Raw genomic sequence first — 12,593 nt, 5'->3', positions numbered from 1 at the left:
TGGTATTTTTCAGATTGCAATACTCTTTTGCTAAGTCTTTGAATACTTGTATTAACTATTTAGGCCTTTCACTTATAAACAACTTTCCCCTATTATTTACCTGATAAATTTAAACGCTATTCTTTGCTCTCAGTCACTGAAAACTCTTTTATTCTAATTTGGAACTGAGAGTATCAGTACTTTTTAATATTGTTTCACTTCTTTTGTGTTTTTACTGATCTTTCTGGAAGATCTGCTCATCCCCCTTTTTGAATCCTTCCTCTTTAGCCCTGGCTTTCTAAAGCATTTGTGTGAGTTTCACAGTTTCTTTTTACTTTGTTATTAACAGTAATGGTACATATTTAGGGCTACAGTGTTACATTTGATTTTATGTATGCAATGTACTGGTCAAAACTGCGTAATGAACATTTCCTGATCCGAGACATTACTTCATGGTTGTAGGCCCGGCAGTTCTTTCTTCTCTCTGTTCGTACAATATAAACTAGGGTACTGTGAAGTACAGTCTCCCCACTGTGCTGTGCAACACTAGGAACTTATTCTGTTTTTCTGATTCTAATTTGGAACCCATTGATCCAAATTCCTTCCAGTCCTGTCTGTCACTCACACCCTATAGTAATCACTATTCAAAGTCCGGTTGACTTTTCGCAATCCAGGTATAAACTTTAAAAAGCTGGGCCGGCGCCCGGCTCACTAGGCTAATTCTCCGCCTTGCAGCGCTGGCACACCGGGTTCTAGTCCTGGTCGGGGCGCCGGATTCTGTCCCGGTTGCCCATCTCCCAGGCCAGCTCTCTGCTGTGGCCAGGGAGTGCAGTGGAGGATGGCCCAAATGCTTGGGCCCTGCACCCCATGGGAGACCAGGAGAAGCACCTGGCTCCTGCCTTCGGATCAGCGCGGTGTGCCGGCCACTGTGCGCTGGCCACGGCGGCCATTGGAGGGTGAACCAACGGCAAAGGAAGACCTTTCTCTCTGTCTCTCTCTCTCACTGTCCACTCTGCCTGTCAAAAAAAAAAAAAAAAAAAAAAAAGAAAGAAAGAAAAAAAAAAACGTTAAAAAGCCGGACTTGACAGAATCTACTGGAGTTGCACAAAAAATGTAGCTTAATTTATTTGTAAAAACCTATTTGATCACGGAGGCACCAAGCCTGATTTTCCCTGTTACATACTGTTTCCCACACTAAAGTGCTAAGATGTATCAGGGTGTTCATTAATGCTTGTGGAAACTCTCCATCATATATTATTTTCACTTTTCCACACACTTTTAGAAATGAACTTGAACAGAAGTCACGGATCCATCCTAATGGCTGCATAAAAAATAGCTTATAGCTCCTTGCTTCATCAAATAACTACAAATACAGGAAACTCTTGTTTCTGAAAGTAAAGTTTGCAAAAAAGGAAAACCACCTTGTTTATTCCAGCACCTCCTTGAAATATATATATGCACTGCTGAATAAAAAGTCAAATGAGGTTTTTCAACCTGCAAAGTATTTGATTAGCTTTTCTTAAAATGCTTACCTTGCTCACAAATAGCCAAACAGCGTATATTCTCACTCCCATTGGAAGCTACACAAGTGGATCTCACAGAAACAGAAGGTAGAGCGCAGGTCACCAGAGGGTGGAGATGGTAGGAGAAAGGGCATAGAGGATGGACAATGAATGCCACAACACAGTTAGAAAGGAAGACTAAGTTCTACTCTTCTGTAGTACTCTACATAGCTCTATAGTTAGCAGTCCTGGAATGGAAAATGTACAGTGCTAAAGGAAAAGGTGCAGAACGTGCACAACCCAAAGTAATAATAAATTCCTGAGGTGATGCTAATGCTAATTACCTGAATGGGATTATTACACATTGTGGACATTTCTAGAAAAAGGAAAAGCACAGCGTATCCATTGGCTATGGACAATCACTACTACACGTCAATTAAAATTTCTAAAACTTACAGTCTTTGTGTATGTCCATGAATCCTAAAATATCACACCACCAATTGTGTCCAATTCTAAGTGAATTGTGCCCCACCTTGATAAAAATGCTTTACACAAGACCTCAGAATAAGTACCAACATTCGGAAGGCCTTTCCGCTTCTGAGATGCTAGTGACCCTGTGGAGGGAGAGCGTTGGGTAATACTGCCAGCTTTGCCCTGCGGACAGGACAGGTGACTGATGCTCAGGAAGCACTGCGTATGATGAGCATAACCACTGCTGCTATCCATCTTGTGACAATAGGCTGTGCCTACATCCTAGGACCTCTATCGGATAGTTCTGAACCTTGCGTGGACCAGACCAGTCGTATTCAGGCAGGTGAGCTACCGGCCTACAGATGTTAATGGAAAAAACGTAACTCAGAAGCCAGAGAAACCCAAGTGTTTGCAAGCATGATGAAAGCAACAAAAGCAAAACGGCCACAGGTGGGGCAGAAAATTACTGGAGAAAGCCGACATAAAAATAGACTAACATTTTATATTTACTTATTAATTTGAAAACCCGAGTTGGAGAGCGAGAGAGCGAGAGAGGGAGAGAGGGAGAGAGGGGGAGAGGGGGACAAAGCGATCGTCCATCCTCTGGGTCGCTCCCCAAGCGGCGGCAGGAGCCAGAAGCCATGCGCGTCATCCGGGTCTCCCACAAACTGGCATCCTGTCACCAGCGGCAGCTGCACTAGCCCCAGCGCTGACATATTTAAAAGCTACTTCTGTCACAGCAGGTCTATTTGAGATGTTTTTTCCCAAAGGAGAACCCAGGGCTCTCCTGGAAGAATCAGACTGTTGGAGGAAACAGTGGGGAGCAATTCCTTGGTAGCTGAGGACTGCTGAGGCTTCCGAGTGTAAGTCCCGCCCACGAGCGTCCTGACTGGCGCAGGGTCACACTGCTGCACACGTCCCCTGCTGCGCACGAGCCTTCGCGTTGGCGTGCTCTGTGCACATCCGCGCCGCGGGCGCCATTTTCCCGCTGTGTTCTGTCTTGCTGCCTGCCTGAGACACAGTGAGTAGGTAGCCGCTGTCTGATCAGTTCACGTGTGAGTGAGTATGAGAAGACGCCAAGCGTCTTCGCGGGATTGGGCGATGAGGTGCGGGGACTGAGAACAAGAAGGACTTCAAGGACGTCGGCCTGCGCACAGATGGCGCTGCCACCATGTTTGTTACATTCCGGCTGGGGCCAGGACAAGGGCGGAAGGTTTGCCTGGAGGGCAGTGGGGCAGGTGAAGACAGGGCAAGGGTTGAGGCTGCTGTTGGAGAGATCTGTGTCCCAGAGGATCCCGGTATGGCTCACAGGGGGCAGATCACAAGTCCTCAGAGGAAACCAGACGTAAGGCTGGGCAGATGTTAAGGGAAGGACATAGAGAGTGGGGACACCGAGGTGGTGACAGCATCTCCAAAATCCGTAAAGCGCAGGCCCAGATGCCCAGGGAGAGGCGTCCCTATCGCCCTCTATCCCAGCTTCTCACTTTGGCCTGGTCGGTGCAGAAACACCACGAGAAGGAGGGATGGAGCTGTGCATCTCAACGAAAACTATTTGGGATCACAAATTGGCCTCGTTAGTGCGGTTGTGACAAATAGGATAGTCACTCGAGTTTTCATGGTGTAGCAGATTTCCCAAGAATGTCTCCATACGGGACATCCAGTGATGCGACAGATAGCATCAGCTAGGACCTCTGTCTTGTCCTTACGCCTTTCTGTGTCAGACTTGTCCGAGGAAGTGCTGTTACCAAGGATCAGAAAGGGTGGATATGCATGCATATCCAGGGACATTTTTGAAAGTTATCTCAACATATTTAAAAGTTACAAATTGACGTTTGGCCATGCAAATGTTCAAATACTGCAGTTCTCTTAAATGCATTCTCCAAATCACAATATTCTGCTTTCGTTGAGAAACATGAGTGGCACAAGAGCAACATCTAGAGCTATGGGAGGAGGAAATGCAGAAGAAAGTTTCCAAGAGCAAATTGAACCTGTGGAGGTGAGTGCTTCAATGTGTAATGTTTTCTGTTAGCAAGTTTATCTTTGGGAAAGTCTTACTGAGTAGCAAAATACACTGATAAAGGTCTTCTGCGTTGATGACGGCTGTCACTTGGTGTCGCAAAGGAAACATTCACCCAGGACAATTACATCTGCTGTATTCCTCATGGATGCTCTTTATGTTCCCATGGGATGTAGTCAGTGATTTCACTCTCACGCTTACTCACAGTAGAGAGCACACGTGCATCCCAGCACAGAAAAAAATAACTCCCACGCGCATTGGAGGTAACTCTTCTGGGAGACACCTCTCAGGGGGAGGACTAATTTTATTCAGAATAAGGATGTAGGATCATGTTGAAGAAATTTCTCAAATGATTATTATGCATACATATGTGTTATAGATGGTTATCACATGTGTTTCCACAAGACTGTTTATTTCTATAATTTCAACCTAATAGCCCCAGCAATCTGGTGCTGAAGTACTTCAACTGGAGGAGCCAGCAGTTGAAAATCAGGAGATTCCAGTTGATCAAGATATAGAAGAGGAGGGAGAACCTGAGGCTGAAGGTAAAGGGAAGGAGAACGAAAAGGCCTTTTGAGGGTGAGGGATATGCATGTCTCATTTATTATGGCACAGGAGGAAATAACACTAACATTACAAAGGTATCTCAAACAGTTCCTGCATATTAGGTGGAAAGTTGAAGAATATACATTACAGCTTTGTGCTTTCCTCATTATAAGACTTCTTTTTAAAATTTTTAGATATTTGGGATTGAGTCAGGCTGGGAGCCAGGAACCCCATCCAGATCTCCCACATTGCTGGCAGGAATCCAAGCATTTGGGTCATCATCAGCTGCTTTCTTGGCACAATAGCAGGAACCTAGATCTGAAACTAAGCAGCCAGGACTTGAATCAACACTCTAACGTGAAGTGCCATTGTTGCAAGTGGTGGTTTATCCCACAGTGTCACGCCAGTCCCTTTTCCTGAACGGCTTTGAAGTTATTTCAAGTTACTATGATTTTTAAAGGCGTTTTAAAGCCACACAAATTCTTGTGGGATTGGATCAATGCAACTTTCATCACATTGCTATGTGCCGAATTATTTCTTTGCGAGTAGTAGTCTCAACCTAAGCATTTGCATATTTCATGGTATACTTTTTTGTTTTGTTTTTTTAGCAATTCGCTGTCTTTCCAAATGTGACTGCCAACAATGCCCATTCATTTCTTTACACCCCACTTTCTATTCTCGCTGTAAGATAGTAGTTTTTCCATGAGTCACAAATAATTTTGCTCTTATATTTGGTACTTTCTTCCACATGGGTTTCGTTCATGAAATGTGAAATAAGTACCTAATATGCCTTTCTTTTCACAAAATAAGTGTTGCTTACCCTGGGAAGGGGTGAGTGTCATGATTATATTTAGCATAGACCTACAAATCCACTCATCAAATCTTACAGCAAAAAAGTGTATGTCATTTATAATTCAGATTCCATGCATGGTGTAGATTTCAGATGTCTGAGAAAGTTAACGTTGACTCCTCTTAGTACACTATGGCCTTGGAGGAGTAGATGCAGTGTGTTTTGTTCTGCCTTTCTTTGTTTAAAATATGGCTTTATAATACAGGAAAGCAAGGAAGGCAAAGTCCAATCCTAGTTGCTGCCCATATTGCAAAAATAAGTGCTGTCTCTCTGAATTATAATCTAGCTCTTGCATATTCGTTCATTTGTATTTCAGGTTTTGGAAATCTACATTTATACAAAAGTTGACAATTGTCATAAAATCTCCCAGAGTTTTCATCTAGAGTCACAAAGTGTCATGCTCCAGGCCCTGTGGGTTTCCTGCTTCCATTCTCTCCACACCTACAATTTGTCTCCCTTCTGCCCTGATTAGAAGCATATATTAACATGACTATATACTTATTAATATTATTTTTGTTCTGATGCAAACCCACTTATATTAATTTTCAGGTAGTATGAAACATCATTACCCTGTGTGTGTGCAAATCCAAGGGATAAAGTCATTCTTTTTGAAAATCAGTGTATAATTCTATAATTCAGGAAATTTAATTGTTCAATAATGCAATTGTTTAAGATGCAGTCTACATTCAAATTTCCCTATCTGTCCCAGTAATTTCCTTTGTACATATTTTTGTCATCCAGAGTCTAATCCATTGCATTTGATTCTAGTGTAAAGTTTGTCCCATTTAATCTGCGTGAACTTCTCTATCCCTATCATTCATGACAGTGGCATCTTAATTACTTTATTAATTGTTTATTTTCAATTATTCTTGATTGTGCATATTTATGGGGTACCCTCTGATACATGGATACAAGTATTCAATGGATGTTGATAAAGTAAGGTTATGTAACATTTCCCTCTCTTTAAATAGTGTTCTATTTTTCTGATTTGCACCTGATGGCTCCACATATCTACGGGTTACAATGTGACATTTCAAATGTACACCATGTGTACCAGTCAGACAAAGCAATGGATTTTAGTCTGTCCCTGTCATCATTCTATGCTTGGAGCCATGGAGGGCCTCTTCTCTATCTATTCACAGGCTGTAGGACAGGCTATTCTTAGTTACAGTCATCCCACTGTGCAGTAAAACACTAGAGTGCATTCCTTCTCTGTCTCTTGGTACGAGTTATCAGATGCCCCGGCATTCACAATCTCCTATAAATCAGTATTTTACAACATTCAGGTCGAAATTATTTGTGGCTTCCACATGTGAGCTAATACATGGGATGATTGCTTTTTGTGTCTGGCTTTTCTTGAATTGGCAATCTCACTCTTCCATATTTTCTTATGCATATATTAGGATAACATTGTTTTATCGCTGAATAAAATTCCATTGTGTATACAGACCACATTTCCTGTATCCGTTCATCTGTTGATGGGCATCTATGTTGCTTCCATTCCTTAGTTCTTGCAGATAGCATGGTAGAAAAACCGGTGAATGCAGGTATCTTCTTTGCTACACTGATTTCATTCCCAGCCCCTCTGATATACAGTGTCTGCATTCTAACTTGTGGCTGAACAGCTACACCAAGCACCTGTGCCAATGGAGGCATCCTTAAAGAGATTAATCTTTTATTAACATATGTTCTCATGCCATACTTACTGGTTTCTACTCATGCCATATTACATGTCAGGTACTTGGAATCTAAATACTCTCCAGAAATTTAATTTTAGTCTTGGTCTCACATTCTTATTGGATCGGACAGACCCAAAATAATAATGATTTGGTACTTCGAGTATAACATCAAGTCGGAGTAATGGAAAGTAGTTTGAGGGAAATCGTGACTGGAGAAAAAGCATAACAATGGGGACATATGACTTCCCCTTGCGTTTTGGCAACAGAATCTTGAAATAAGGATTCTGGGATCTTACGCATCCCATTTACCTGCAGGTTTGATTTCACAACACTGGCAGAATGTATTTTACCATTTTATTTTTCACATTTCATGTCTTACTGCTTAACTATATTTTCATTCTATTTCTTTATTTCAAAGTCAGAGTTACACAAGAGAAAGAAGGAGAGGCAGAGAGAGAGAGAGAGAGAGAGAGACAGAGAGAGTCTTCCATCCACTGGTTGGGCGCAATGGCCTGAGCTGTGCTGATCCTAAGCCAGGAGCCAGGAGTTTCCTCCAGGTCTCCCATGCAGGTGCAGGGGCCCAAGGACTTGGGTCATCTTCTACAGCTTTCCTATGCCATAGCAGAGAGCTGGATCGGAAGTGGAGCAGCCGGGACTCGAACCAGCACCAATATGGGATGCCAGCACTGCACACAGCGGCTTTACCTGCTATACCACAGCACGGGCCCCAATCTTTCATCCTTTATTTTTTGTATTTTAGGTATACAACATTATTTGTTGATAAATATATGTAAGTGATCCCAAAGAACTACTATCAATCTCTTCATATGCTCTCTCCTAAAATGTTTCTATCAGTAAACTTAAAGTTGTAGTAATTTATTGTTAATTAGTACACACGTTGGATTTGCATCTCTAGTATTATTTAACCTGCAACTTTTTACCTTGCATGTACATTTCCCAATTCACTATCCAACACTCCTGGTAGCCAACATTCTACTCTGTTTCCATGTATTCATTTTCAGAGTCCCCACCTCAGTGAGATTCTGCAGTATTTTTCTTTCTGCCTATGGCTTATTTCAGTTAGCATCATGTCTTCCAGGATCTTCCATGTTGACACAAATGATAAGATCTTCTTCATAAAGTATCAGTAATATTAGATTTTGCGCCCCCAAACACACACAGAGAGACACAGAGAGAGGGACAGAGATAAAGCACAATTAGATTTTTCCGCTCATTTGTTTAAACACGTTTCATTCTCCGTGGTCCTGTGTTCACAGGAAAGCACAACCTTGTCCATAGCTAGAGCGAGGTGATTCTGGATCCATTCCATTGGCTTCAAGCAGTGAAAGTTTGGGGTGCTGTGTATGCAGACAGACTAGTTACATTAAGAATTTGAACATTTGAATTAGTTGACTTGGGTGAGTGGGGAAGGAAAGGAAGTACACACGTTCCCATTCAGATTCACACAGGTCTCTTGTTTGTGCACCCCATTGGCTTCAGATGCACTCTATCTAGAAGGCCAGTCTCTACTTCATCTGGGAAATGCTGTGGATAAATACTTTCCAGTGAGAAACATTAACTAGAGTGTTCATGCCTGCGTGCAGTACATTGGGTAATGGGGTATGTGCTCCTGATCTGGGTATGGATTTTTTTGTTGTTGCTGAAATCCTGGACATAAGGAAAGAAAAGTCGATTCTGCCATCTCGTTATTGTCTCTCGGTAACCTTTTTATCTCTAAGGGCCCCACGTGGAACCAGATGTCCAGGAAAATCTTCAGCTTGACCCTGGAGATGTATATGAAAATGGTCCTGAATTCAATGAGACAGCACCTCACAACTAGAGCACTACAGTGCCAGAGGCAGGTATGTAATTCATTAAGGTGCAACATTATATGTCTTTGTTTTTCATGATATTAAACCATTTATAATACCATAGAGATAACATTAATTCTACTTTAATAACAGTGTTCACATAAAAAGACCATTGGATGACTAGTCAGCCTTTAGAAGACTGTCACCCTGACATGTTTTCAGATAACTGAAACAAACTGGGTCCAAGCCATATTGAAGTGAAATGTATGAAAATATTTTCTTACTTAGCAGTATAAGTCTTCTAACCAACAGCTAATGCTTTTCACACCCTGTTATAATTTATGTTTCAATGAAATACATAATGCATTTTTGTTATTTGTATGAAAGAAGCTCCTGGCTCCTGGGTTTGGATCCACCCAGCTCCAGCTGTCGCTGCCATTTGGGGAGTGAACCAGGGATGAAAGACCTTTTCTCTGTCTCTCACTCTCTCCCTGTAACACTACCTTTCAAATAAAAAAAAAATCTTAAAAAACAAAAGGATATGCGTGTATGTGTGTGTGTGTATGTATATATACATATATAAATATATATATAGAGAGAGAGAGGAGAGAGAGAGGTCGTCCATCATCTGCTGGCTCACTCCCCTAATGCCCACAACAGATATGTCTAGGACTGGCACTCATTTGGGATTTTCCATGGGGGTGTCGAGGACCCAGGCACTTTAGCTGTATCATCTGTTGTATCCAGGGTTCACAATATCAGGAAGTTTGTTCAGAAGTGCAATCAGAACCCAAACCCAGGAACTCTAGTGCAGTGTGTGAATGTCCCAAATAGCGTCCTAGCCACTGTGCCAAATGTCCATCCACTTTTTAAAAACTTATTTTTTATGTATGAAGCAGAGATACACAGGAAGAGAGAGTCAGGGAGAGGGAGAGGAGAGGGAGATGGGGGAGGGGGAGAGAAACCGGGAGGGGAAGAGTTAAAGGGCAGTTTTAACACTACTTCCAGGAGCCTACTGAACTTGACAGAAAGGAAGTCTTGCAAAGTTCATATACATGAAATATGTATGATAAAAAGACAAATGTTAAATAAAGAGGTATTAAAACATGACCACACAATATGGATATTAGTAATAAGAGCCACAGAGTTAATAAATCAAAGGGAAACGGAAGGGAAAACTTAATAAAGACAAGTGCTACATTAGTAAATGGAGAAGTAATCCAATGAATAAACTAAAGGTACTTGTCTTTCTATAGTAATATAATATAACAGTAGTTTCTATATTCCTGAAGAAAATGGAAAAAGCCAGCAATGAGTGTGGAAAAGAGATTAATAGATATTGAATATGTTATATAATTAAGAGTAAATATGTTCTTGAAATGTGACTTTTCTAGAATGGGTATAAAATGTGACTGATTTTTGTGTATTGCTTTTGCATCTTGCATCTTTATTGGATTTGTTTATCAGTTGTAATAGTTCCTTGGTACAGTCTTTGGGTGCCTCTGTATATAGAATCATGTCATCTGCTAACAGGAATAACTTGGTTTGTTCCTTTCCTGTTTGTATATCTTTTATTTGCTCATGTTGCCTAATGGCTCTGGGTAAAACTTCCAGTATTTATGTTATAACAGCAGTGAGAGTGAATCCTTGCTTGGTTTCAGATCTTACATGAAAAGCTTTCAGGTTTTCCCCATTCAGTGTTATATTTGGTGTGCTTTTGTCATGTACAGCCTTTATTATCTTGAAGAGTTTTCTTTCTATAGTATTTTGCCCAAGGTTTTCGTTTTTATTATCATGAATGGATGTTGAATTTTACTGAATGCTTTTTCTGTGTCTATAGTGATGACCATATGATGTTTATCTTCTTTCTGTTTTTTTTTTTTGTATTTTGTTTTTCTGTTTTTTTTTTTTTTTTGACAGGCAGAGTGGACAGTGAGCGAGAGAGACAGAGAGAAAGGTCTTCCTTTTGCCGTTGGTTCACCCTCCAATGGCCGCTGCGGCTGGCGCCCTGCGGCCGGCGCATCGCGCTGATCCGAGGGCAGGAGCCAGGTACTTCTCCTGGTCTCCCATGGGGTGAAGGGCCCAAGCACTTGGGCCATCCTCCACTGCACTCCCTGGCCATGGCAGAGAGCTAGCCTGGAAGATGGGCTACTGGGACAGAATCTGGCACCCCAACCGGGACTAGAACCCGGTGTGCTGGCACCGCAAGGTGGAGGATTAGCCTAGTGAGCCGCGGCGCCAGCCTCTTCCTCCTGTTGATGTGCTATAGTATGCCTATAGATTTACAAATGCTGAACCATGCTGCAATCCCTGAGAAAAATCTCAATTGTCCATTATGAATGAATTTTTCAATGTGTTGTTGGATTCAGTTTGCTAATGTTTTCTTTACAATTTACACATTTATGTTCATTGGGGATATTTATCTATAGTGTTCTTTATTTGTTTCTTTTTTTTTTTTTATCCATGTCTGACTCTGGATTCAAGATACTTCTGGTGTTGGAGAATGAGTTTGGATGGATTTGCTCCCTTCTGATATTTGAGAACAGGTTGAGAAGGATTGGTGTTCTTCCTTAAAAGTTCGATGGACTTCAGCATTGGTCCATAGATTTTCTTTGCTGGCGACTTTTCATTACTGAGCTACTGGTGTTTTCATGTTTTCTGTGTCTTCATGGTTCAGTTTTGGTAAGGTATGGATATCCAGAAATTAATTCATCTCTATTTTAGGTTTTCCAATTTGTAGGTGTATGGTTGTTTATAGTAGTCCCAAATAGCCGTTTGTATTTCTGTGATATCATTTGCAACATATCCTATTCTGTGATTTTACGGAGAAAGTATTTAATATGCTAGAAATCACACATTATTTAACAAATCCCAGTAGTACCAGAATCTAAACATCACAGGCACCATGGATTTTTCCATGTGGACAAGTTGTCGATCAAACACAGTTCCATTTATTAACAAATGCTTGTCTTTTCCAGGTGTCTCACTCTGCTTCTCATTTCTGTCTCCATTCCATTCTCTGTTCGTTTCATCATTTCCTTTCTTGTCTCAAACGGTGAGACTTGGCATATGTATCATCACAGTTTGATGGCAAAAATGATGGTGATAGCAGAAAATTTGTGTGACAGTGTAATTCACTATACAAACATGAATGCTTTCAAATTTAAAAGGAAGTGTTATTCATATGTACAGGTGGAATAAATGTGAAAACTTGAAACAAATGATTACACTTGCTTCTAAAAGAAACATTAAATGTAAAGAAATATTTTTGCACATCTGCCCAATCAAGGAGAAAACAAATGCAATACTGACTTTTCGTTGCACTTCACTTAGGCAGTTCCAATGTGACGACATTAACAGTTGTATCAGTGTTGTGTTCAGAATATGATTTCAAACCAAAACATCAATCTTCAAAAAAGTATACATTTGTTGTTGGAAGGGAGAGATGGCACCACACACACAGGCAGAGAGAGAGGCAGGCAGCTAGAGCCAGACCGAGCCAGTGAACTTGCTTCCATTGGTTCACTTCCCAGATGTCTGCAACAGCGGGGCTGTCTCAGGCTGAAACAAGCAGCCAGGAAATCCATCCGAGTTTCCTGCGTGGATGTCAGGAACCCAATTACCATTCCGATGACACGGGGGGTGTCAGGGCAGTCCAGGCTGTGCCGGTGACATGGGCGGTGTCAGGGCATCCTAGGCTGTGCCAGTGACACAGGTGGTGGCCGGGCACTCTAGGCT

General features: G+C 41.6%; 1 protein-coding gene across 2 annotated transcripts; it reads left to right on the top strand.

Annotated features, from left to right (window-relative positions):
* Nucleotides 1-2,600: 2,600 nt before the first annotated feature.
* On the top strand, nt 2,601-12,047 carry LOC138843245 (uncharacterized). 2 transcript variants are annotated; one of them, XM_070066655.2, is made up of 5 exons: nt 2,601-2,977; nt 3,861-3,948; nt 4,406-4,514; nt 8,784-8,906; nt 11,340-12,047. In XM_070066655.2, the coding sequence occupies exons 2-4, from the start codon at nt 3,865-3,867 to the stop codon at nt 8,882-8,884; spliced, it is 294 nt and encodes a 97-aa protein (XP_069922756.1). In that variant the 5' UTR covers nt 2,601-2,977; nt 3,861-3,864; the 3' UTR covers nt 8,885-8,906; nt 11,340-12,047. The 2 variants fall into 2 exon arrangements, with proteins under 2 accessions (XP_069922756.1, XP_069922755.1); XM_070066654.2 differs by having other exon boundaries at nt 2,609-2,973.
* Nucleotides 12,048-12,593: the final 546 nt, after the last annotated feature.

Source organism: Oryctolagus cuniculus, chromosome X (genome assembly GCF_051225735.1).
Source record: "Oryctolagus cuniculus isolate XC-2025 breed Fujian yellow rabbit chromosome X, ASM5122573v1, whole genome shotgun sequence".
In the NCBI taxonomy this organism is placed as follows: domain Eukaryota; kingdom Metazoa; phylum Chordata; class Mammalia; order Lagomorpha; family Leporidae; genus Oryctolagus; species Oryctolagus cuniculus.
This window is presented reverse-complemented; position numbering and strand designations above follow the sequence as displayed.